Consider the following 25,054-nt stretch of genomic DNA (forward strand, 5'->3'; position numbering starts at 1 on the left):
AGGCTGGCTTCGAACTCACAGCGATCCGCCTGCCTCTGCCTCCCGAGTGCTGGGATTACAGGCATGCACCACCAGGCCCGGCTTTGTTTGTTTGTTTTTGAGACAGGGTTTCTCTGTATAGCCTTGGCTGTCCTGGACTCACTTTGTAGAACAAGCTGGCCTCGAACTCACAGAAATCCGCCTGCCTCTGCCTCCTGAGCGCTGGGATTATAGATATGCATCATCATGCCTGTATTACATACAGAGAAAGCTGGAGAGACGGTCTCTGGCCTCTGTGGGCACCTGTACTTGTATACATGTACCCACAAACAGAGACACACACCTATACAAATTAAATATAACAAAAAGAAATCTCTAAAAAGTAATTATTTGTGGAGATTATATGTTCTGTAATTTTCATTGAGAAAGACTTTTTTTTTTTTTTTTTTTTTTTTTGGTTTTTCGAGACAGGGTTTCTCTGTGTAGCCTTGGCTGTCCTGGACTCACTTTGTAGACCAGGCTGGCCTCGAACTCACAGCGATCTGCCTGCCTCTGCCTCCCGAGTGCTGGGATTAAAGGCATGTGCCACCACGCCCGGCGAAAAAGAAAATTTAAGCTGACCTATGTGGGGTCATTGCTGAGTCTTTTCTACAATTACATCCATGCATTTCCTGTTGCTCTAACAAAATACCGGAGGCAGAATAGTGTGCAATAGCATTTATTTGACTCAGAATCCTGAAGGTTGGAGGATCCAACCAGCACGGCACTGGCATCATATTGTGGACGCCCTGATTGCATCATATCATGGTAGAGGGAACAGGAAGGGAACGGTTAGGGCACAGAAGACCAATTGCCTTCCACTGGGCCCTGACTTTTAACAGTTCTACCACCTAAACACCGCCGTACGGAGGACCAAGCCTTCCGTGTGTGAGCTTCCGGGAGACAAACTGCATCCAAGCCATGGCAATAATAACTCTTGCTTATAAATAAGGTTTAATTATGGTTTTTAAATTATGATTCTCATTGAAGATGGAGCAGACGTGGGACTAGGAAAGGAGAGAGGAGCCTGTCACTCTCTGAAGGCGTCTGTATCCCCATCAGGGTCCAGTCCGCATGTAAACCAAGAGGTAAGCAGTTTCCCGCCTAGAAAGCAAAGAGCACACGTCAGCACAGAGAAACGAAGCATCCGGAGTGAAACCGTGGTACAGTGGGCATCAGTAAACCTCCTGGCTCTTAGGGCAAGCAGCTGACACACAGGCCAGTGACTCCCCTAGAGGGCAAAATGGCTACCTGAGTGAGGAGCTACGAGGTGGCATCTAAATCAGATGGTGAAAACCTGTGGGACCACAAAATACGTGCAACTCTGTTTCTGCAAATGGATTCAACCACAGAGGTGATTTAAATCAGTCGCTGAGCCGGGCGTGGTGACGCACGCCTTTAATCCTAGCACTCGGGAGGCAGAGGCAGGCGGATCACTGCGAGTTCGAAGCCAGCGTGGTCTACAAAGTGAGTCCACGACAGCCAAGGCTACACAGAGAAACCCTGTCTGGAAAAAACAAAAATAAATAAAATAGATCAGTCGCTCGTGTATTGTGTGCCGCCTTCTCTGTGCTACAGGGGTGGGGGTGGGGTAGGGGTTCAGGGGGGGGGAGCCACAGAGCTGCGCCGCCGGGAGTTGTGTTCCACGGGGCTGACAAGCTCCTCACTCTTTACAGAGAGTCAGCCAGTCCCTACTCTAAACCAGGAAGGCATCAGCAACAATCAGAAGCAAAGATCTGGCGTCGAAGAGTGACACTTGAAGGCAACGAGAGAAGGCTGGCAAGTAGGTTGAAGGGGGATTTCAGACACAATCGCATCTCCTTCTCTATTTTTCTTTTTTGGTTTTTTTGAGACAGGGCTTCTCTGCTTCTCTATTTTTCACGTGGTCAAGCCCGCCTCTGAGCTGAGAACCATCTCTGATCACCTTTCATGTTCGTCCTTGTTCCCAGACTGGGGGTTTGGGGTGGGTGGGGGGTGGGAGCCGGGAAAGCTTGACGGAGACTCTTTGATCTATCTTCATCCAGCTTTTTCTTTTTCTCTCCAGCTGCCCCCCCCCCATAGCAATTGGTTTTAAGAGGTAATTGTTGATGTTCACTAAATGCTAGGCATACATAAATGAAAAGGCTCAGCCTTCCCCCCTCAAAGAGTACATATGAAAAGTGAAAGTTATATAAGCAAGCAATTAAGAGATGAGCTTTGTTGTTGGGGAGGCACTCTCAAGACACAGAGACAGCGCTGAGACCCCACACACACACACAAACCTGCCTTGGTTGACCTGTAAAGGCTTTGCACAGCAGCAAAAGGCCATGAGTAACAAAACCTGAGGCTGACTTTGCAACTAGGAAGAAAAATGGCAGACACAGCGTTTGGACTCCACTACAAATCCACAGGCACTACTGAAATCTCAGTGTCAAGAAAAGCATGGTGAGCCGGGCGTGGTGGCGCACGCCTTTAGTCCCAGCACTCGGGAGGCAGAGGCAGGTGGATCACTGTGAGTTCGAGGCCAGCCTGGTCTACAAAGTGAGTTCAGGACAGCCAAGGCTACACAGAGAGACCCTGTCTCGAAGAAAAAAAAAAAAAAAGAAAAGAAAAAAAAAAGAAAAGCATAGTGTAGTGGGACGGGTCGTCACGGATGACGCTGACTAGTTGGTCTCAGGGGAGTCATCAGAATGTAAGAAACACCAGAGCCATTATGGGTTTCACACAGCCAAGAATTCAGAGTGAGCTCCTAGGGTTACAAGACCCCCGTCCTCTTACCACCGATATCTGTGATTGCCATAGGTACACTGGACGTCCTCCCAGGTGACCTGGAAGCACAGAAGGAAAAAGTCAGCACACGACTCAGTGTGCAGTGTCCCGAGACCGCACGGCACTGTAACTCGCCCTCCCCAAACCCAGTCAAGTCTGTTCCTCTCTTTAAGAGTCACAACTCTGGCTTTAAAGAAGTTTCCCACAGAGTCTGAAGTGCCCCGGGCACTGAGCTCGCAGTGTAGTTATAAACCAAATGCAGTTTTCAAGTGGGAGGGGGACTTTGCACTTCGTTAAAAGTGCCTGCATTCAGAGGACAGGACCACAGTCTTCGGGGTGAAGACCCAGGTAGCCCGAGGTCCCGGATTTATTAGAGGTACCTAATCTGGGGTGAGTAGCAATGTGGCTGATGTTTCTCACCCAACAAACGTGTGAATCGTTGAAGCAGAACCACTTCCCATCCACAGGATTCCGGATGTAGGCACAGTAATGACCAAAGTCAGCCATCCCGACATGAGCAATCACGGCAAAGAGTTCATAGTGTACTTCAGACTGGAGAGAGACAAACGCAGAGACACTTGCAAATGTCGCATTTCCCACTTCAAACCTACAAAGAAGAGACAGTCTTCCCTCCCCTCCCCCCACCAGACTCTCCTAAGATGTTATTAACTTGGGACAATTGAATTAAATTTTCCCCTGGTAAAATACGGTTCAACAAGTGACTACTTTGATATTATTATCCTCAGAGCAGACTCTGGCTACTCAATACGAAAGTTTAGTTGGTTCTAAGAACCTGAAGCTTTGCATTAATTTAGGTGTCTGTGAGTATTCCAAGTGCCATTTCAAATGGGAAGTACCAAATTGCAGGTCCCTTTTCTAAATGTTCCGAGGCATTTACATAAAGCCCAGAAAAAGGAAGCTTTCTGAATCTTTAAAAGCAAAGGCAAAGGCTTGCAGTCACAGTGGGGAGATGGCCCAGCATCGCTTCAGAACTACGTAGGTTTGATCGTTACAGATTGCTTAAGAAAGAAAGGCTGCCTTGGGCTGGCAAGGTGGCTCAGCAGGTAAGGGTGACTGCCTCAAAGACGGGTGAGCTGAGTTCAATCCTCGGGACCCAGGTGGTGGAAGGAGCGAGTTGACTCCCACAAATTGCCCTCTGACCCCCACTCGTGCCATACACACACACTAACAAACAAATAAATACAACTCACTTTTTTTTTTTCATTTTTAAAGAAGAAAAACAGAAAGAAGCCTGGAATGTGTATGTGCTTTTGTGAATCATACCAAGTTGTGGTCGGTTCTCCACTGTTGTTTATGCCAAAGATGGCCAACGAGGGGCCTGGGTACCTGGATGAGGGGCCTGACCCAGGATGTGTTTGGCTCACATGATACTGGTCCGTGTCACCTCACAGCCTGCTGAGTTATGGGCCTATCTCTGACATGTGACTTGATACTCACAACTAGAGCACTTATGAGTGAGTGGGTCCAGGCCCCTGATGGGGACGGACGGCTACCTCAGACGGCCACAGAGTCTGCCGTTATGCATGAAGGATGGAAGGCAGGCCTCACCTGTTCCTGGGTATCGCCGAAGTCTTTCTCAGTTGACAGGATCTGACTGAAATCCAAGCTCTGGGGGAAACACACGGAGTGGCAGATCTTTTCCGTCTGTGAGTTCCTGGTGAAGAATCTCATGAGCTGGATGGTCAAGGTTTGGGGCAAATGAGTCAGTTCCAGAGCCTGAAAAGGCAAAACCAGCATGAAGATGAAGTCCTTAGGCCCCTTCTGGACTCACAGAGACTGAGTGTCACCCACCACACATCTGCACAGAAGGTCTCTGCTCAGGCAGAGGACCCCAGCCTAAGCCTGAGAGGAAAGCCCTACCCGCTGCTCTCGAACCATCATCCTTTCTTGTCCCTAAAAGGCTCTTCCTGTCCCTTTTGGTGATGAAATCTGAGATGCCAAGTCTGAAGTTATGCAAATGAGAAGTCCTAGGGTGCCAGGTACTGGCTGGACCCAGATTCCCTATGTCAGCCATTAGGCCAGGAGATGCCCTTAAAGGATCTGAAAAGACTTGTCAGGAACCCCACCGGGCAATGCCAGATCAGTGAAGAGTCCGGGTTGAAAGAGTACCTGTGTCCAAGGTGTTGTCTTCCCACAGCTCTCACAGAAGCACTTGTCTGAGCTTGCTAACTCTTTGGGCTGGAAGAAACAGCGCAAGGCATCCTCCTGTCCCAGCCAAGAGAGCAAATACAAGGCAGCATTAGTGTTTCCCGTCTCAAAAAGCAGCCCCCTCCCTCTCCTAGTGGAAGCCCGAGCTACCCTTTAGTCCCCTTTGCCCTGAGTGGACACATGTGATACACGGAGCAGAATTTCAGAAAGTACCCACTGGCAGAGGAACAGAACTGGAGGGGATTTGCCAGGGGAAGAACGGGAGGAAACCGGGAGGCAGGGGAGGGATTGGCCCCCGGTAGTACAGGTGCAACACAGGTCATTTTTTTAAAATTGTGTTGCATTTTGTGGTGGTGGTGGCGGCGGCGGCGGTGGTGGTAGAGAGACACACGCATGCCAAGGCACATATGTGTAGGACCCGGGGATCAAACTCAGGTCATAACGCGGCAGCAAGCCCCTTCACTTGCTACGCCATCTTGCCAGCCCACACGTTGTTGCTTTTAAAACTCCAAGGGTGAGTGACAGACTCAAGGGGAAAATAGCTACCTCAGGATACCCAACATCACCAACAAGACGTCTCTCACCAGCGTTTTCAGGGGCTTGGAGTCCATATCAAAAAGAGGAAGAGAGAGGGTGAGCAGCTTGCTCCTTCTGCTCCTCTCTGCCTCACAGCCCCCGCAAATCAGGGACTCCTTGGTCCAGATTGTGAACAGGGCCTGCAGCTGCTCGGCCTGCAAGTAGAGAGTGAGACGTTAAGATGACCCAGAAGCCCGGATAGGTGGTTTCTAGACAGAAGTTCAGAAACGGCCGACACAAAATTTTGCTTCCCCTCCACATGAAGGAACCATCCAGGGAGCTACAGGGGCGGAGCATTGACTCATTCCCCGCTAACAGTGCCCACAATAGCGGAGCTGGTCCCACATCTCATGGCACTGACTTCTCCAGATCCCCGCTCTTACCAAGTCCACGTCCGTGATCTGGTCCTTAGTCAGGTTCCAGATTGTAAGGTAGAGATGAGCAGCATCGTGCTGGACGGACACTGGTCGGAGGGAAGCACAGTTAGCAAGGAAACATCACACGCCCTTGTAGAGCCGGCCGGACACCGGGCACGAGATCACTCGCCACTTTGTCCTTTCCCAGCATTCCTTCACTTTCAAGAAGACTCAATAAAAAGGAAGCTCGGCGTTGACTCTTTGTTTAAGAGTTTCTCCTTGAACTCTGAACGACAGATAGCAACTATTTTCACCCCTTTTCCTGCTTAGCAGGTACTACATGACTGGACTCCTCCGCCCCCTGGTGACAACTTTTATTCACTTCACTAAAAGCGGGGCCTCTGCCTAATCTGACCAGGTTTCCCCAAAGTTGCCAGAAAAAAAGGAGCGAAGAGAAAAGAGCAACTCCATGTTAGATGATGCTGGGCAAGACGAGTAGGAGCTTTGCAGGGAACTGTCTCGCTGTAGTGTGAGTAGGTCTGAAATTGTGAACAGACACAAACTGACTTTAATAGTGTTGGGCCAACGTGTGAAGTGAGAAAAGGCGAGGAACAAGCTTCAGACTATTTCATAAAAGGGCAAATCTGCGCCAAAATGCAAAGACATTTCAGGCCAAGGCAGTTTCTGAGAACATGCCACATCTTACGTTACAGCATCACTGCCTTCCCTTAATGATACATATCTCAACATAAACTTGACAGTCATTTTTCTTCCATTTGATTTTTGATCTGTCCTGCTTCCAAACTGTACGTTCCCTGGAGGCAAAATCTCTGTCATTCCCATTGCATTTATGCACATCAAATCTTCAATGATGAATATGAACATTATATGTTAATAAAATATATTAATTAATCTATATAATGAACCCCAAGTTAAAAAAAATAGCCTACCAGATGATTAAAACTGATTTACCCGGGGAATCATATGGAGAAGGTTTCCTGTCTCAGAGCTAATCCTGACATAAGGAAAACTGGATTATGTATGGTTCTGTGATGATCTGCTTTGTTTAGATTTATTTATTTTTATATGCATGCATGTATGTATGTATGTATGTGCACCGTGTGCATGCCTAGTGCCCTTGAAGGTCAGAAGAGGGCATCCAATCCCCCTGGAACTGGAGTTACAAATAGTTGTGAACTAGCCCACAGGTCGTGAGAACTAAACCCGGGTCCTCTGCAGGAGCCGCGCGAGCTCTAACCACTGAGGCAGCTCTCCAGCTCCTGTGATGGTCAGTCTTAAGTGTCCACTTGACACACTCGGAAAAACGCCTGGTAAGAGAGTCTCAGCCAGGGGGCTGTGCAGATGAAGTTGGCCTGTGGGCATATCTACAGGGGTTGTGCTGACTGTGTTAACTGACACGGAAAGACCCAGATCACTGTGGGCTACACTATTCCTGTGTTTGGGTCCTAGGCCATATGAAAATAGAGTAATCTACATTTTAGAGGCGTGTGGGCACGCGTTCCATCTGAGCGTGACTGTGGGTGTGATTTGCCCCACTGTTCCAAGTTCCCACCCCCATTCTGACTCCCCTGCTGTGGCAGACTGTACCACACTGGACTTATGAGCTAAAACAAACCCTTTCTCCCCAAGTTGCTTTTCCTCAGGGTATTTTATCACAGGAACAGAAGTGACACTGGGACTGCTGCCGTCTGCAGTCATCCCAGAGCCAAGAGTCCCCTGGCATCTACAGAATGCAAGGATATTTGCCTATCCCCACTCTATCGCTCACACTCTGGAGCACCAAAGGAAATGCATGTCCCTGAGAAGCCATGTTCTAATGGAGGACAGGTTGCAACCGGTCATAATCTGAACACCCCTGGGGTGCACAAAGCACTATGGGAGGCTAAGAAAAGTGAGACTAGGAAATGAGATGGTTAGGAAGACAGCTTCTAGGAGTCTAATTCTTCATAAAAAGTAATTAAAAGGATCACAAAATAAAAAATAGAGAGTGAACAAGATGGCTCAGAGAGCAAAAGCATTTTCTGAGCAAGCCTGAGGGTTTTAATCTGAACATGGGCGCCCACTGTGTCCAGAGACTATTCCCAGAAGCTATTCCCTGCCCTCCGCATTTGCCACATCAAACACCCTGCAGCCCTCATATACCTGCATGTGTATACGTAAAATAATAAAAAGATAAATAAATAATTCTTAAAATAAAATTTTTTAAAGATCATATATGTCAAAACCACACTTAATATCACACTGTGTGAAGGAAATCTGAGCTCTTTCCCCCAAGATTTGCAGCAAATTAAGAATATTCAAATACTAACAGAAACACTGGCTGTTCTTCCAGAGGGCCTGAGTTTAATCCCCAGGACCAACATGGCATCTAACATTTGTCTGTAACTCCCAGTTACAGATCCAACAACCTCTTGTGGCTTCCAAGGGTACCAGGACCACACTTGGTACACTGAGATATATGCAGGCAAAATACCCATAATCATAAAAAATGTTTTTAATAAGTCAAATTCTGAATTTTCAGAAAAAGAACCACAAGAAACTATGCACCCTAGCATCTCCAAAGGAACACAATAACTTTCTAGCAACAGACCACAAAAGAAAGAAAACTAGCCAGGTTGTGGTGGCGCACGCCTTTAATCCCGCACTTGGGAGGCAGAGGCAGGTGAATCTCTGTGAGTTTGAGGCCAGCCTGGTCTACAGAGTGAGTTCCAGGACAGCCAGGGCTGCTACACAGATAAATCCTGTCTCAAAAACAAACAAACAACGAAAAAAGAAAGAAAGAAAGAAAAGAAATAAGGAAAACTAATTTAATGAGATACCAGAAAATAAAAATATCAATCAAGTTAAAAAGGAATACTGTTATATGAGTGAAAAAATCAGCATACATAGAGATAATTTAAAAATCATGGCACTAATTACTTCAATAAGTTTAGGTTAAACAATAACACAAAAGAGGTCCTTTCCGGTGTTGGTCAGGCAGAGAAAGTTCTCCAAGCATGAAATCAGGTCTTTTGAAATAACCTAATCAGAAAAATGAAAAATAAAATTACGAAAAACAAAAAAATCAAGGTCTATGGAACAGACTGCATGAAATTAATTAACAAAACACTTATAATACAAGTACTATAAGAGGAGATGGTAGAGCTGGAGAGATGACTTAGAGGTTAAGAACACTGCCTGTTCTCCCAAAGATCTTGAGTTCAATTCCCAGCAGCCAGATGGTGACTCACAACCATCTATAATGAGATCTGGTGCCCTCTTCTGGCTGCATACATAAATACAGGTAGAACACTGTAAAAATAACAACTGTACAAATCTTTAAGAAAAAAAAAAAGAGGAGATGGTAAAGGCACAGAAAACCTACTGAATCAACCAATGACAACTTTCCAAATCATGGCAAATATAGACATCCAAGTCCAGGAAGCTCAAAAGCCTCCTAACAGATTTAGTTAGAAAAGACCCTTTTTTAAGGCAAGAGTGGCATGAGATATACAAAGTCCTGAAAAAAAAAAAAACCAACCAGTGTGCCCTTAGAGGTGTTGCAGGTATGGCTGCTGTGTCACATGTGCACCAGTAGATGGCAGAGAGGAGACAGGCGACATTTACACTCAGCATTCTGACCTGGGAACATCTAAAGGATGTGTAGCCTAACACTCCCTGACCTGAGTCGATGACCACCAGTCCAACACTGAACAGGTCAGGACAGGTTCCCAGGGTGGGAAGCAAGCCAGTGACTAGAAGAACCCTGGCTGGGACCATGGGCTCCAGGCAGGAGTGATCCTGAGATAGACCCTCCCACAAGACCACTTAGATGGCCCAGGTAAGAAGCAAGCCCAAGATGACCACCAGATTCAAACCATGGGGTCCAGACAAAAAGCTAGACTCAGATGACCACCAGTCCACTGTCCAGGCCTAGAGGAACAGAGCATGCCCAACATGACATGTTGATGTCTGAGGGCTATGCAGCACTGGCACCACCCTTCCTATGGACATCATGGGAGAGCTGACCCTGGCCGTGTGAGAACAAGATTGCTAGCACCACCCTTAGGTAGCTGCAGCACTCGGGAGAGTGTGCCCTAACCTCACCTGGGTAGCACAGTAGAGCTGTCCCTGATGCCAGGGCACAAGTGAGCCAGCTCCAAGGGTGTGAGCATGAGAGGCTGGCCTCACATCTTGTCTGCTGTGAAGCATTGTGGACAAGGGAGAAATGCCATTCTCCCACCCTCACCACTTACCGTCTATGGCAAGCAGAAGATCTGACTGCTGCAGCACTCAGGAGAGCTGGCCCTGCCCCTCACCTGCTGCAGCACTCAGGAGAACTGGCCCTGCCCCTCATCTGCTGCAGCACTCAGGAGAGCTGGTCCTGCCCCTCACCTGCTGCAGCACTCAGGAGAGCTGGCCCTGCCCCTCACCTGCTGCAGCACTCAGGAGAGCTGGCCCTGCCCCTCACCTGCTGCAGCACTCAGGAGAGCTGGCCCTGCCCCTCACCTGCTGCAGCACTCAGGAGAGCTGGCCCTGCCCCTCACCTGCTGCAGCACTCAGGAGAGCTGGCCCTGCCCCTCACCTGCTGCAGCACTCAGGAGAGCTGGCCCTGCCCCTCACCTGCTGCAGCACTCAGGAGAGCTGGCCCTGCCCCTCACCTGCTGCAGCACTCAGGAGAGCTGGTCCTGCCCCTCACCTGCTGCAGCACTCAGGAGAGCTGGTCCTGCCCCTCACCTGCTGCAGCACTCAGGAGAGCTGGCCCTGCCCCTCACCAGCTGCACACTCAGGAGAGCTGGCCCTGCCCCTCACCTGCTGCAGCACTCAGGAGAGCTGGCTCTGCCCCTCACCTGCTGCAGCACTCAAGAGAGCAAGGCCAACACCTCACCTGGGCAGCATAACAGAACTGGCCCTCGATGTGGAGACTGTAGGTGAGCCAGCCCCAAAGGTGTGAGCACAGGAGAGCCATCCCTGCCTTTTGTCTGTTGTGTGGTGGCACAGATGAGGGAGAAATGGCCTCCTCTCCTCCTTCACCCCTGGTCACCTATGGCACCTGGGATCAAGAGAGTGGGAGAACAGACCATATCCCTCACAGGCTGCAACTCTCAGAAGATCAGGCCCTGCACCTCATCTGGGCAGCAGGGCACAGCTGGTCCTAGTTGTAGCCAGCCCCATGAGTGTGAGAGTGAGAGATCCAGAAGGCTGACCAGCTCAGATACCTTTCAGGACTAGACCCAGGGCTTTGAACTGGCCTAACAAAGCATGAGCCCATTGATGAACTACTGGAGTGCATGGAGGGGTCAGTCCTACTACAGATTCAAAACTATGAGGTCTCCATGACACAGAGCAACAACCAAACGTCCAAGAGGAGTGCCAGTGAGGTTCCAGTATTGATACTGTACCAGAATCCAGAGGCCTCATATCAGACCAATGAATTGCTGCAATAAACATTTGCGAACAAAGAAGTGTGGACAAAAGGGTATATACCATGAGGCACACAGTGGGACACACTGCAGCTTCTACAATGAGATAATTTTTCTCTGTTGTTGGGAAGGTTTCAAGGGTGGAGGGCAGGTATGAGGGGAGGGAGAGATGAGTGGGAATAGGGTACATTATGTCAAATTCACAAAGAAAGTAAAAAGGTTTTTTTTAAGCCAATGAAGTGTGTATGTGTGTGTGTGTGTGTGTGTGTGTGTGTGTGTGTGTGTGTGTGTGTGTGTATCCCTCAAAAAAAGGAAAGGAAAATAAAATTTTTCCAATAAAAACAAAAACCTGAAAAATTCTTCACCAGATTTGCCCCATTAGAAATGCCTATAAAAGTACAAGACAGGCAAGACAGTGTACCTTCTATACATTAAAAAAAAAATCTATTCATAAAGATGTACAAGAAAAAGAAAGATGCTGAGTGTGATGGCACATGCCTTAAGCCTAGGAAGCGGGGAGCAGAGGCTAGGAGACCAGGAGGTCAAAGTCAACTTAGCTACATAGTGAGCTTGAAGTGAAGAAAAGATGAAGAAGAGGAAGAGGAGGGGGATACAGATGAGTGGGAGAGGGAAGATGAGAGGGAGGAAAGGGAAAAAAAAAACCATAGGATTATCCAAAACAAATCCTAAAATTTTACATCATTACAAGAGCATGCCTCATTTATCAGTGGTAATAGTTAATGTAAACCAGTCCCCCACTGACACATCAAAAACCAAAACCCAATGATGCCTACAAGAAAATCACTTTACCGGTAAAGACACACAGAATGAAAGTAAAAGGCTGAAAAGGGTACAGCAAGAAAACCAAAACCAAAGGCTGCTGCTATACTTGTACCAGCAAAGTAAACTTAAAATTCCAGTGCTGTAAAAGGAGACAGAGAGGTCCGTGAGTAATAAGAAAGCAATCAATCCAACAGAAAGATTTAACAATTGTAAACATACACACTTCCAAAACGGGAGCACCTAGTTACATGAGGCAAATGTTCCTAGGTCTAAACACAGAGATGGATTCCAAAACAATAGTAGTTGGGTGCTTCAACACCCCCACTTTCAACAATGGAAAAATCATCTGAACCAAAAAAAAAAAAATCAACAGTGCTGGTGAGATGGCTCACCACAGAACAAACACTTTGCTCCTCAGACCTGGGTGCAACACCTAAAACCCACAGTGGAAGGAAGGCATCAACTCCATACAGTTCTCCTCTGACCTCTAAACACAAGCTGTGGTATGAATGCACCCTCACTACACACACACACACACACACACACACACACACACACACACAGCGCATATGTAAGATAACAATAATAAACAAACTTTTAAACCTTTTTACAACCAATAATGAGTTAAACAATACTATACACCAAGTGGATTCAACACACATTTACAGAACATTCCAAATCAAAATCGAGTGAGGAAAAAGCATTCTGATGTAATGTAGCTCGTTCAGTTTATTACGTATTTTATAAAGGACTAGAAGAGAAGAATCCAAAGTCAAGCCTGATGAGTTAGGACCTCCAAAGGAAAGACCTTCTAGTTCCATTCTGTGGCTGTGATAAAATGTGGTGACAAAAGCAGCTTAGGGGAGGGAAAGGTTTATCTAGGGTACACTTTGAGGTCACAAGTCCATCAGTGACGTGGAGGCAGGAAACTCTAACAGGAACATGAAAGAGAAACCGTGGAGAAATGCTGCTCGATGGCTTGCTCACCAGCTCATGCTCAACTGACTTTCTTTCATTCTTTTCTTTTCTTTTTTTTTTTTTTTTGGTTTGGTTTTTTGAGACAGGGTTTGGCCCTATACTCGCTTTGTAGACCAGACTGGCCTCGAACTCACAGAGATCAGCCTGCCTCTGCCTCTCAAGTGCTGGGATTGAAGGCCTGCACCATCATGCCTGGCTTCAACTGACTTTCTTATACAGCCTGGGACCACCTGTCCAGGGATGTGTGTGGGCCACAGTGCGCTGAGCCCTCCTATGTCAATTAACACTCTACAGAGTCATGTCCAGATACACCTACACACCAGTCTAATCTGAGCAATCCCTCCGTGAGACTTCCTTATCAGATGATTATTGGCTGTGTCGAGTTGACAGTTAGAAGCTAACCAGGGCAAAGGGCAACAGGGAGGACGGCTGTGTGTTTTGGCAAAGGTACCCTTGGCTATAGGCAACACGGAGAAATAAGTGTCTATAGAGAAGGATGTGCTAACCACCCTGATGCGATCGTCAGACATTGCAGAAATCTATCAAGTCATGCACTGCACCCTGAAAATGGGCAGGTCCCCTGCTCGTCTTTTTAAAGCCACTGCAAAACAGTGAGCTCCACGCCACCTAGACTCCACCTACCTGTCCATTGCCGGTCAGCCCCCTCCCTTGCTCTTTCCCTAAAGCTCCCCACCCCCACTGGGTATCCGTGGGCAGGCGAGGGATGCAATGGCTCTTACATGGCACGTTGTACTTCTGGAGGCAGCAAGCAAGGTCCATGGGCAGCACTGCTTTCTGTCGGCTATTCTGCATCTTCTCCAGCAACAAGAGCAGCTGGAAGGGGACACTTCTCTTCTGCTCATCTGCCTCCCGTGGCACGGTTATCCTGCCAAGTAAGATCAGCCAGGTGGCTCATACCCATCGCTCTTCGGGCATGGGCACACTGAAATCACTGTAAGAGCTGCAAAGACTTTCAGCAGCCAGGCCATTCTGTGGATTTACGTGCTGATGGTGGAAATGGGTAGATTTATGCGCGTACTCAGGTGACTTAGGCACTGGCATGTACAGAATACCATACTAAGAGGGCGATGAGCACAGCCCCACCCCAACCAGACTCAGCCATCATGCTAAGGAAGGGTGGCTGCAATGCATTCTGGGCCTACACCAGAGCAAGCAGGTAAACATGCAACTTGAGCTACTTCACGCTACAAAACCAAATAATGAATTAGGTCCTGGGAAGAAAGGGCGATGTGGTTTTACCAGGTTTCACTTAGTTAGAGGCGACTCTCCCTTGCTTTGTGGATGAGGAAAAGGGAGAAAGCATGGGGCCAAATAAAGCCACCGATAAAATGGCTGCATCTGCCCATTTATATTAGACCACTGACTTTCTCTGATGTTAGTTTGGTCCCAACTCTAAACCCGTGAGTGTCACCCATGGTTGCACTTCAAAAGTATCTGAGGAGTCTATTTAAAATCACTGTTGGGGGCTCGAGAGGTGGTCCAGCAGTTAAGAATGCCCTCTGCTCTTCCACAGTTCCTGGGTTCTCTTTCCAGCACCTACACGGTGGCTCACAGTTCCATGGGAACCAACTCCCTTCTCTGGCCTCTGTGGACACACATGTGGTGCACAGAGATAGATGCAGGCAAACTGCCCACATGCGTAAAACAACTAAATAAAAACTTTTAAAAATTTTTATAGAGCAGCAATGAGCCACCCAACCTGAAACCAAATGGAGGTGGGGACAAGATTGTTATATATTTTTAAACTTCATAAGTGATGCAAACTTGCAGTACAAAACACACAAGAAAAGATCTTTTGTCAGGCATTTCTGGACTGAAGACTTATAAAAGTCAAGGTCACGGTAAGTAAGCAAATAGTGCAAAACATAAAGGATATGAACATGAGTCATAGCTGTACCTCTTCAGTATCTTCCTGAAGTCCACGTTCATCATGAACACCTGAATCAAGGAGTTAAGGCAACAGGTCTGTCCGATGTTGTGTAAACCAACCAGACCTAGAAAGTGAAAAGAAATAAGCACTGAAGGCAAGACATAACACGGAACGGAACTCAAACATTTTTCTGGGGTTCTACTAAAACCATAAAATCCTGAGACATGCTCTCACAGACACCAAGAGTTTGTCAGGGAGCTTGCAAGCAATCTGGGAAAGGGCGATCAGTCCTCAGGCTTTGAAAAAGGGTAAATGGCAGAGCAAGCCTTAGCAATACACTAGGAAGAGTGATGTCACACACTGACAATGAGCAGCATGGCAGGTGTTGGAAGAAAAGGCGAAGAAACTCTGAGAACCCATGGGGGCAGCTGGGAGGAGCTGCTCTCTCCTCGCACTTCGCACTCCGCCGCACTCCAGACCGCTGAGTCAGAACCGGTGTGGTCAGCGTGGCTCAGGGAAAACACGGGCTCTGGTTTACAGTGGGCTCCAGCAGAGGAGTTGGTCCTCACCACAGAAATGGAGGACACTGCTGGGCAGTGGTGGTGCATGCCTTTAATCACAGCACTCAGGGAGGCAGAGGCAGGCAGATCTCTGAGTTCGAGGCCAGGCTGCTCTACAGAGTAAGAGCCAGGACAGTCAGGGCTACACAGAGAAACCCTGTCTCAAAAACAAACAAGCAAAAACAAATGAAGGAGAAGGAGGGAAAGAAAAAAGGAGAGAGAGAGAGGAGAAGGAGGAGGAGGAGGAGGCGGAGAAGAAGAAGAAGAAGAAGAAGAAGAAGAAGAAGAAGAAGAAGAAGAAGAAGAAGAAGAAGAAACAGAGGATAGTGACAGAGGCCGTGGGGAAGACGCCCCCCAGCCCTAAACTTACCTCAAGAGGTGGACACAACTTTCAAAGACATGAGAAAAGCAAAAACAATATGTCTGGGACACATCAGCAAGCAACCTCCTGTCCCACCCCAACCACAGGCTCAGCTGACCCCAGAAGGTGAGAGGCTGAAAAGCAAGAGAGTGTCCCAAATCTCAAGGTCCTGGACAAAGAGCTTCTGAGACAGGACAAAGCAAATGATTACAGAGGCAATGGATTTCAGCTCTTGAATCAACGGGAGGAGTGGGGGGGTCACCTTCCCTACGCAGATGAAAGTCAACGGAGTGGCAGAGCGCACGCGCCACTTCCAAAACGCAGTGTGAGCAAAGCATCTCTACACAGCGATAAGCGAGGGTGGGAGGGCGCTAATGACCATGAGGGCTGTCCCAGGCATTGCCGTGTTCTCCCGACAGCTCTTTCTTCCTCTTCATGTTCTTCTCTTCCTCCAGTTCTGAGTGCTGCTGAGGCTCAGTCGCAACCGACTGACAGGGTTTCCTCAGGATCCCAAACCCCTTGCCCATGAGTGATCACGCCCAAACCCCCGGAGGTTGGGACTGCCAGACTGGAGGTCAGGATTCCAGGACTTAGCCTCCAGGGAGAGTCCACACAAGCCGGGAACAACGGATCCTCTGTAGAAACACAAAGCCACGGCCAGCCATAAGACGGGGAACGAATCCATGCCTCCAGCCCTCACTGTTGCTGGAGGAAGGCCCGCTTAGACATCTCTACAGCGGGAATTGATGGCAACGCAACCCTTCTACCTTTTCGTTTCCCCTTCGTTGGCATGGACTGCGGTGTATAAACACTTCCTCCCGGGGTCTCAATCTCAGCAAACGGCCTGAACCACAAACCTACCATCTCCTTGCCCCTCACTCTCAGTCCTTAACAGATGAAAAAGGTGTCCGTTTCACTGGCTAGAGACTGTTCACCGGCAAATCTCTTGCTCTGCACATCCTCGGTCCCCTGGCACATGCCTGCAGACATCTAGGGGCCTTCCTCTGGGAAGCCTGTCCTACGTTCTCAGGTAGGGATTGGGGCCATCTCTGCTCTTAGCGCGCTGTGCCCAGTTACTCACATTCTGACGTGAGGCCTGTGTGTGGAATTGGTGGCTCACAGCTCAGGCCCCACCTTCCACGGACATCCCTTCCCGGACCCAGAAGACAACTGAATCCCTTTCACCCAAACCAAGGCCTCATAAGAACAAGATCGAATTACAAATGAGGAAATGAGCTACTGTGAACCTCCAGTTCTTACTTCCTCCTGACAACACAGACCTCAGGCACCTGTAAGCCCTCTCCCAAATTCATTGAGATCCCTGGAGGTATCCCGTGTGTTTCAGAACAAACGTCACAGCTGCTCTCCCAGCCGCACCTGCCTCTCTTGGGTGTGCTTGGGCAGCTGCGAGGCTCTGCCAGACACGCGGCCAGCTGGAGAGAGCTCGCTGGCATCTTCAAGCAGGGATGCTGTGAAACTGGAAAACACCAAGCTATCCATGTGCCCTTTGCTTCCCCGCAGTTCCTTCTGAAAGGGTTTCAACTTCTGCCTGCAGCTTCCCCCGCATCTGCAGCACATCCACAGGTCTAAGCTGGAGTGCACAACTGCACTGTGTCCTGTGTCTCCTTCTCTCTAGCCAGAGCGCACACACAACACAGATTTCCTCCTGAGAACCCATTGGCTATGGAGCCCTAAGTCACCTGGGTTCAACTCGGATCCCCTCAATTAGATTCTTTTTGAGAGAGAGATTGGTGTTGGGGGAGGTCTTCCTCGAGTGCCCTCCATCTTAGTCACTGAGGCAGGGTCTCTCAGGTGAGCCCAGGGCTGGTTTAGCTAGCCCCCTTACTGCAGGGATTCCCTGTCGTCGTCATCCCCCCACCTGCTTTTGAGTACTAGCATCTTGGGGAGACCACCATGCTCACCTAGCACCTACACAGGTGCGGGGATCCCATCTCCTGTCCCTCACATCCACACAGCCAGCATTTTACCACACAGCATGTTCCCGAGTGTGGATTTGTGCAGATACCGCTGGCGACCAGAAGAGGGCGCCAGATCCCCGGGCGCTCAAGTTATAGGCTGCTGTGAGCTGCCCAAACAACTCAGTCCTCTGAAAGAGCAGTAATGCGCTCTTAAGCCATCTCTCCAGTACCAAAAGCTAACATGTCTAAGTACTGGTTTATAACCTAGCCAATGACGTGTAAGAAGCCAGTCAGAACTGGGTGGCTAAATGAGTAACCCTAAACCTGGTTGTGTTTACGAGGGTGCGTTTCATGGAACAAGTCTGTCTATAGCCGAGTTTACTAAAGACAAGAGGCTGCTGCGCGTGCTTATGGTGGTAAGCCAGGCAGGCTGCCAAACACCAGTAACTCTAGCATTTATGAGGCTGAGGAAAGGAAATAAGTTTGGGGCCAGCCTGGCCTACAGAATAAGAGACAAGGAAGGTAATGTGTGTCATGTGTGAAAGCTTGGTTTCTGGGGAAAGGGGATGTGGGTAGGTTTTGCAGAGAATTTTTAAGAGGATTTGCATATGTAAGCTTGCATAAGTAAATCCAAACTCAAAATGGAAGGAAATACAAACAGTCTAGAAATGCACTGACCGGTAAGCTGACAGTCATGGAAACCCAGCATTCTACAACTATCCATTTGGGAACAGTCAGCAATTCTGAGAGAATCTGATCACCACATACCACACATGTGCTGACTTGAGAGGGCATTCAATATGCCCTCTGTTATAAATATGCAGTTGGGGGTGTGGGGTGTGGTTGGGTTTGTGTGTGTGTGTGTGTGTGTGTGTGTGTGTGTGTGTGTGCGTGTGTTTGGCTTTGGTGTTTGTTTGTTTGTTTGTTTGAGGAAAGATGTTCCTCTGAGGGCTGGAGAGATGGCTCAGAGGTTAAGGGAACCGACTGCTCTTCCAGAGGTCCTGAGTTCAATTCCCAGCAACCACATGGTGGCTCACAACCATCTATAATGAGATCTGATGCCCTCTCTTCTGGCCTGCAGGTGTACGTGCAGGCAGAGCACTGTATACATAATAATAAATAAATAATAAATCTTAAAAAAAAGATATTCCTTTGTATCAAAACTTGTCTCAAACTCCACCCTCTTGCCAAAGCCTCCTGGGTACCATAATGACAGGCAGCAATGCCACCACCCCCACTAGAAATGTGTATGATTCCTATGTGTCAACTAAAAATAAAATATATATTTAAATTTTTTACTGAGCCAAATGTTGGAGGGAGTGTGGGTGAACAACTTTTTTTCCTTTTCAATGTGTAATGTGTGTGCGCACAGACATGGGTACACACTATAGCACACATGCAGAAATCAGAAGACAACTCAATTGAATTGCTTCTGTCTGGGAATTGAATCCAGGCCCCTAGGGTTGTGCAGCACAGCACACTTTTACCTGCTGAGCTGTCTTGCTGAGCCTCAGCAGGATTTTTTAAGATTAAAAGGTTTTTGTTTGTTTGTTTGTTTTTTCTTGCTAGGTGTGGTGGCAGGTGCCTTTAATTCCAGCACTCAGGAGGCAGAGGCTGACCTGGTCTACAGAGTGAGTCTGAGAACAGCCAAGGCTACGTAGAGAAACCGTATCTCAAGCCTCCCCCCCAAAGTGTCTTATACTACTTATTTATCTTCTGTGTGTATTATGTGGACATGAATGTCATAGCACACAAAGGGAGGTCAGAGGGAAATTTGCTGGAGTCAGTTGAGTCAGTTTTCTCCTTCCACATAGGTCCAGGGATCAAACTCAGGGCGTCAGGCTTGGCAGCAAGAACCTCTTCCCACTGAGCCCTCTAATGCCAGCCCCCTAACAGGACTTTTATCTGCTAGTAGGAGAGGGGCATAAAATGGCCCAATCACCTGGGGAAATAATTGGTGTTACCGTTTAAACTCAGATTCAGCACTATAATTTCAAGAGAAATTCTCTCTCTCTCTCTCTCTCTCTCTCTCTCTCTCTCTCTCTCTCTCTCTCTCTCTCTCCCTTCCTCCCTCCCTCCCTCCCCCTGCTCCTCCCCCCTTTACTGTTTCTTTGGTTATATTTGTTTTGTTTGTGATGGCTCACCTGTTTTTCTTCCTTCCTTCCTTCCTTTCTATCTTTCTTTTTTGGTTGGTTGGCTAGTTTGTTTGCAGTGCTGGAGATGAATCTAAGCTCTCTCACATGCTAGGCCAACGGTCTACACTAAACTACGTCTGAGCCCCCTAAAGAAAACCTCAGATGTGCCCTTGGAGACATGTGTGGCAAGATCATGGCAGCACCGTCTGCATTATACAAACCATAGATTCTGCTCATTCTCCTGTGGGCATGACTAGACCACATTACATGTCACAGCAGGCTGAATCTGAGAAACAGAAAATGTGTAGCCAAGGGAACAAGAAAGATGACTTAGCCTCAAGAGCACTTTCTGCTTTTGCAGAAAACCTGGGTTTGGTTCCCAGCACCCACATGACAGCTCAGAACTCCAGTTCCAGCGGATCTGATGCCCTGCTTCAGCCTTTGTGGGTCCTGCATGCGGGTGGGGCACATACATACATACAGGCAAACCCTCATACACATAAAACAAAAGTAAATCCGCATTTTAAAAATAAAATATCACTCAAAACAGCAAATCTGGGGACTGCGGAGGTGGCTCAGTCTGTAAAGCGCGTGCTGAGAGAGCACGGAGGATCTGAGTGTGAGCATTGAGAACTCACTTAGGAAGCCAGATGTGCACATCTGTGGTCTCCAGGATACAAGAGCCTGTCTCAACCAAGCATGGTGGCACACGCCTTTAATCCCAGCACTTGGAAGGCAGAGGCAGGTGGATCACTGTGAGTTCGAGGCCAGCCTGGTCTACAAAGTGAGTCCAGGACAGCCAAGGCTACACAGAGAAACCCTGTCTTGAAAAACCAAGAAAGAGAGAGGGAGGGAGGGAGAGAGAGAGGGGGGGGCTCCTCAAAAACAAGATGCCTCCTGAGGACCTACACTGAGGGTAATCTCTGGCCTTCACACACACATCCACATAAACAGAAAGAAAGAAACAAACAAAGAAAGAAACACAGACACACCATTAAAATTCAGAAGACATTATATGCTTCTTACTATAGATTCAAACTTACTGCCAGTGGGGAAGTGTATTATGTATGCATCAATACATGCATGTGATAAAAATTTCTAAATAGAAAGTTATAAAAAAAATCAAGTTTAGGCAACTATTTTGAGGGGAGGCAAGGGCATGAGGCTGGAGAAGGGGCAATTGTTGCTTGGGGACAGCCTGCTTTGGTGGCGGAGCAAGTTCATGAGGTTTATCTTACTACTAATTAGCTCATTAACTGGAACCCGGAGTCACGGCTAGTGGACTGATGCACAGAGCAGACACAGTCCAGCTTAGGCCTGAGGCCAACAGCCTCACATACAGGTGGAGTGCCCCAGAACAGCTTGGGAGGCAGAGCCAGCGCATGGAGAGCAAGTCTACAAAGCTCAGTTTGACAGTGAAGGGAACTCTTTAAAGGCTCATGCTGGTACTGAGGGCAGGCAGATAGCACAGCGTGGTGGGGAAGGGAATGGAAGCAAAGGGCACTGAGGGAGGTGGCAAGCGGGCAGAGAGGATGCGGCTGAACGAAGCATACAGCTGCCAGAGTGGAGAACCCTGCGTTCCCAAACTCAGCCAGTGATTCAAGACACTGGCTCCAGAGCAGATGCCTGGCCCCACCCTTGCTGAAGCGTGCATCGGTCTAACCAGGGCCAAGGATGGAAATACCCACCGTGGGGAGAGCCGCTGATGCAGCCACAGAATCAGGGAGGCTCTTGCGAGAAAGAGCTAGGGAGCCAGTGCCATGGCATGGGAGTTCAGAGTTCCTTCCTAGCTGCTCCCCGACCCTGGGTGTGGGGAGAGAGCAGGTCTCAGCTATAAATGCCCTGATAAAACTAGCAGTATCAGCAGCATCTAAGCAGCCTCGTCTTCCAAACGTTTGAGATAAGGTTTAGTAATGTAGTCCACTGACCTCAGACTTTTGCGCATAGTTTGTTTTTTAGATGGGGGGAGGGGGTGTCTCACTATGTAGCCTAGGCTAGCCTCAGATTCTCAGCAAATCTCCTGCCCCAGCCTCCCCAACGCTGTGGTTACAGGTGTGTGCTGAGGCGCCATAAACTCTAGACCTTCCTGACTCACTCAGCCTCCCTAGGGCTAAAACCCTCAAGGATTACTAAAGGCACACACCACTGCTCTGGCCTTTGACCTCATTCTTGGTGATCTGCTCGAGTTTTATGAACAATGGCAATATGATGGACCAAATTAGATCTTTCCAGAGGAAACCCAAGCTAGCAAAGCACCTTGGGGCTCCTCTGGTCCTGTGGCATGGTGCAAACTGGTGCTCCCCTTACGGTGCCTGTAGACACATCTATCCTCAGCCTGGAAATGCTGGAAACCTTTCCAGGGTCCACTGGGGCTCTGGCCACAGCCCAATCACATGATGCACTCAGTTGAAGACGATGTGATTTTTCTCCCTCATAAACATAATATTGCATAAAAGTTCTGAGACCATAAAACACAGTTTTCCACAGTGAGAGAAAAGAAAGAAAACAACGAGAAGCTTTTTTTTTTCCTGGTTTTTTGAGACAGGGTTTCTCTGTATAGCCTTGGCTGTCCTAGACTCACTTATAGACCAGGCTGGCCTCGAACTCACAAAAATCCACCGCCTCTGCCTCCCAAGTGCTGGGATTAAAGGCGTGTGCCACCACACCCAGCTTGAGAAGCCTTTTTTTTAAAAAAGGTCCTCTGCTAGTGCATACTGAGTCAGACAGTAGTACAATACACACCCTATGGCACTTTCAGACGCAGGAGGTAACGGTATCAAAGCACACAAAAGATACTTCACAGGAAACGTGCTAAAATGTTCTGAAACACCTGCCTCGCTTTCTGAGACGATTTCAAAGTATAAACTGCCTCAACATTAAGTATAAAATTAAGTTGTTATTTTGAAATGCCATGAACTCGGACTTCCAGGGGGCAGGTTTATGCTTAAAGTTATATTTAGCTTTCTTCACAGAATATGAAAAGCAAGCTGGGGAACAGATCTAAAACATTCCGACTTAGGAGATTTGAAAAAAATCTTTCCAGTGTCTCAGTCCACTGGTTTCAATTTTAGGAGGTTTTTCACAAATGTGGTTGCGTATTTACAAAGGGGCATACAAAAATGATATTTGTTGATGAATCTTCTATACAAGTAAAAGTAAGATGTAACCTAAGTGTCCATGAGTTACTTAAATAAATACACACTTTTCATAGGACATGTCAGCTAAATACTGGCATGGAAAGGCGCAGAATAAGAAGCAAGTTACACAACAATGCTAAAGATATGCATAAAATTTTTTCTGATAAAGTGTACATAAAAAATATACTGAGTTGAAAATTAAGAGAAACATCCCTACACTTTTGTCTGTGTTGTTTTATTTATTTATTTATTTATTTATTTGAGACAAGGTTTCTCTTTATAGCCTTGGCTGTCCTCAACTCGCTTTATAGACCAAGCTAGCCTCAAACTCAGAGATCCTTCTGCCTCTCTCTGAATCAATAGGCATGCACCACCACCACCTGGCTGGTGTTTTAATCTTTAATAAGCAACTTTTTTAAATTAAACCTAAATCATGACTAAAGCCCAAATAAACATTGTCCCAGTACATGCACGCCAAGGATACACACTGCCACTATCTGCAGAGCCCAAGAAAATTATTAATCATCTGGAGATACATGAGCAAAGCTCTAGTGGATGAAGCCACAAACTTGCCTCAAGCACCTCGAGTCAAGCCCACCAGCGAAGACTAGACCGGATCCGCAAGGAGAACATGGCACAGCGGAGCAGAACAGCCAAGCAGCCTCCCAGCCTGGCAGCTCAGGAGCGTCTGCTGTCCCCAAAGCACCGCAGCCTCCAACTCCTCCCTGGTGCTCCTGGCCACGCCCTCTGCACGCCCGGTCACGCCCCCCTCACCGCCAAGCTTTCGTTTTCCCCTAGATCCAAAGGAAAGCGAAACTCAGGCCCGGAGCGGGCGGGTCTGCGCAAGAAGCGCGTACTTACGCGCGCGCCTAGGGAACCCGCGGTTGCCCACATCGGGATCTCAGCATCCTCGTTTGGACCTGGCCCGGTAACTCCCGGATACACGCTCCTTTCATCTGCTTTTTTAAGATTGGAAATGTCCACAATTGCTGTAACTTCTGCTTTCTGATTCAGCAGCGGAGGACTCCCTTGCTGAGGCTCCCTCCAAGGGTAAAGAGCCAATGAGAGATAACATTTACTGCGCCTCTGTCATTTGCCCGGCTCATCGTTAGACTCTGAAAATAATTTTACCTACACAACGGTCTTTTGTGCCTCTACGTCTAATCCTAATTTTATAGAATAAGACATTAAATTTTTGCTTTATCAAAGAGGTTGTGGCCAACTTAGGGTGACAAGTTCGTGAGTGCTGAAACCAAGATTCTAACCGGGACCTCTGAGCAATTCCACCCCTTTGTGGAAAATAACAGATCGCTGTAATTAGCACACCAGGTCCAGAAGTGCGATGAACAAACACAGCCTAAGCCGAGCCTGGTTTGAAGGATCTGGAATGCACCCACGGAATGCTTGCTAGCTCTTTACAGATGTGTTTCATCTGCAGGCTGTGTGAGTGGTGGCAGAGGGCGTCTGCTGGCTGCTGGGCTAGGTGAATTATGCGCGGGATCAGAATGAGGTTTCCACACGGGTTTGCTCTGAGAGTGGTTCCCCCACTCCCACCCCCAGTAGTTACAACATAAAGATATGTAAATAGGTCTCTCTCTGTTGTGTGTGTGTGTGTGTGTGTGTGTGTGTGTGTGTGTGTGTGTGTGTTTGTGTATGAAGCATGAACTATACAGAGTTGTTGATAATGAACCGGGGTTTCCATGTTTGGATATAGAAAGCAGTATGGTGCTGAGGGCAACGCATTGTCTCCTGATCAGTGATTGAGGTATACAACATGGCATTTGCACACATCACGGACAGATATATTAAGTCCTCAATACATCCGCTAGCCAATCGGTTGTGCGACTAGCGCCTTCTATCTATCGGTTCAGTCGTATCCAAAAACAGGAACATCAAAAACTGGAGGGGAATGAAAAGAGGACGTTACAAAATTGGATAGTTTGGTCAATATATTATTCCTGTAGAGTGCTAGGGAACAAAGTGTATTTGTTCCCAGTGGT

The 25,054-nt window shown here is 47.9% G+C and overlaps 1 protein-coding gene across 1 annotated transcript; it reads right to left on the reverse strand.

Annotated features, from left to right (window-relative positions):
- Positions 1–681: 681 nt before the first annotated feature.
- Positions 682–23,767, reverse strand: USP18 (ubiquitin specific peptidase 18). The gene is made up of 11 exons (XM_084766608.1): positions 23,628–23,767; positions 16,243–16,498; positions 14,970–15,066; positions 13,792–13,937; positions 5,895–5,974; positions 5,520–5,666; positions 4,897–4,992; positions 4,336–4,503; positions 3,187–3,318; positions 2,776–2,825; positions 682–1,122 (listed from the first exon to the last, which is right to left on the reverse strand). Exons 2-11 carry the CDS (start codon positions 16,388–16,390, stop codon positions 1,077–1,079), a joined length of 1,110 nt encoding a protein of 369 aa, XP_084622734.1. The 5' UTR covers positions 16,391–16,498; positions 23,628–23,767; the 3' UTR covers positions 682–1,076.
- Between the last annotated feature and the right edge of the window lie 1,287 nt (positions 23,768–25,054).

This window comes from Acomys minous, assembly GCF_964271855.1.
Source record: "Acomys minous genome assembly, chromosome: 17".
NCBI classification, from domain to species: Eukaryota; Metazoa; Chordata; class Mammalia; order Rodentia; family Muridae; genus Acomys; species Acomys minous.

Coding starts and splice junctions, on each gene's coding strand:
- USP18 (XM_084766608.1), bottom strand. CDS start 16,390: ATGGGCAAGGGGTTTGGGATCCTGAGGAAACCCTGTCAGTCGGTTGCG. Junction 13,938..14,969: donor TTCAGGAAGATACTGAAGAG/GTACAGCTATGA, acceptor CTTACTTGGCAG/GATAACCGTGCCACGGGAGG. Junction 1,123..2,775: donor GGCAATCACAGATATCGGTG/GTAAGAGGACGG, acceptor TTTGCTTTCTAG/GCGGGAAACTGCTTACCTCT.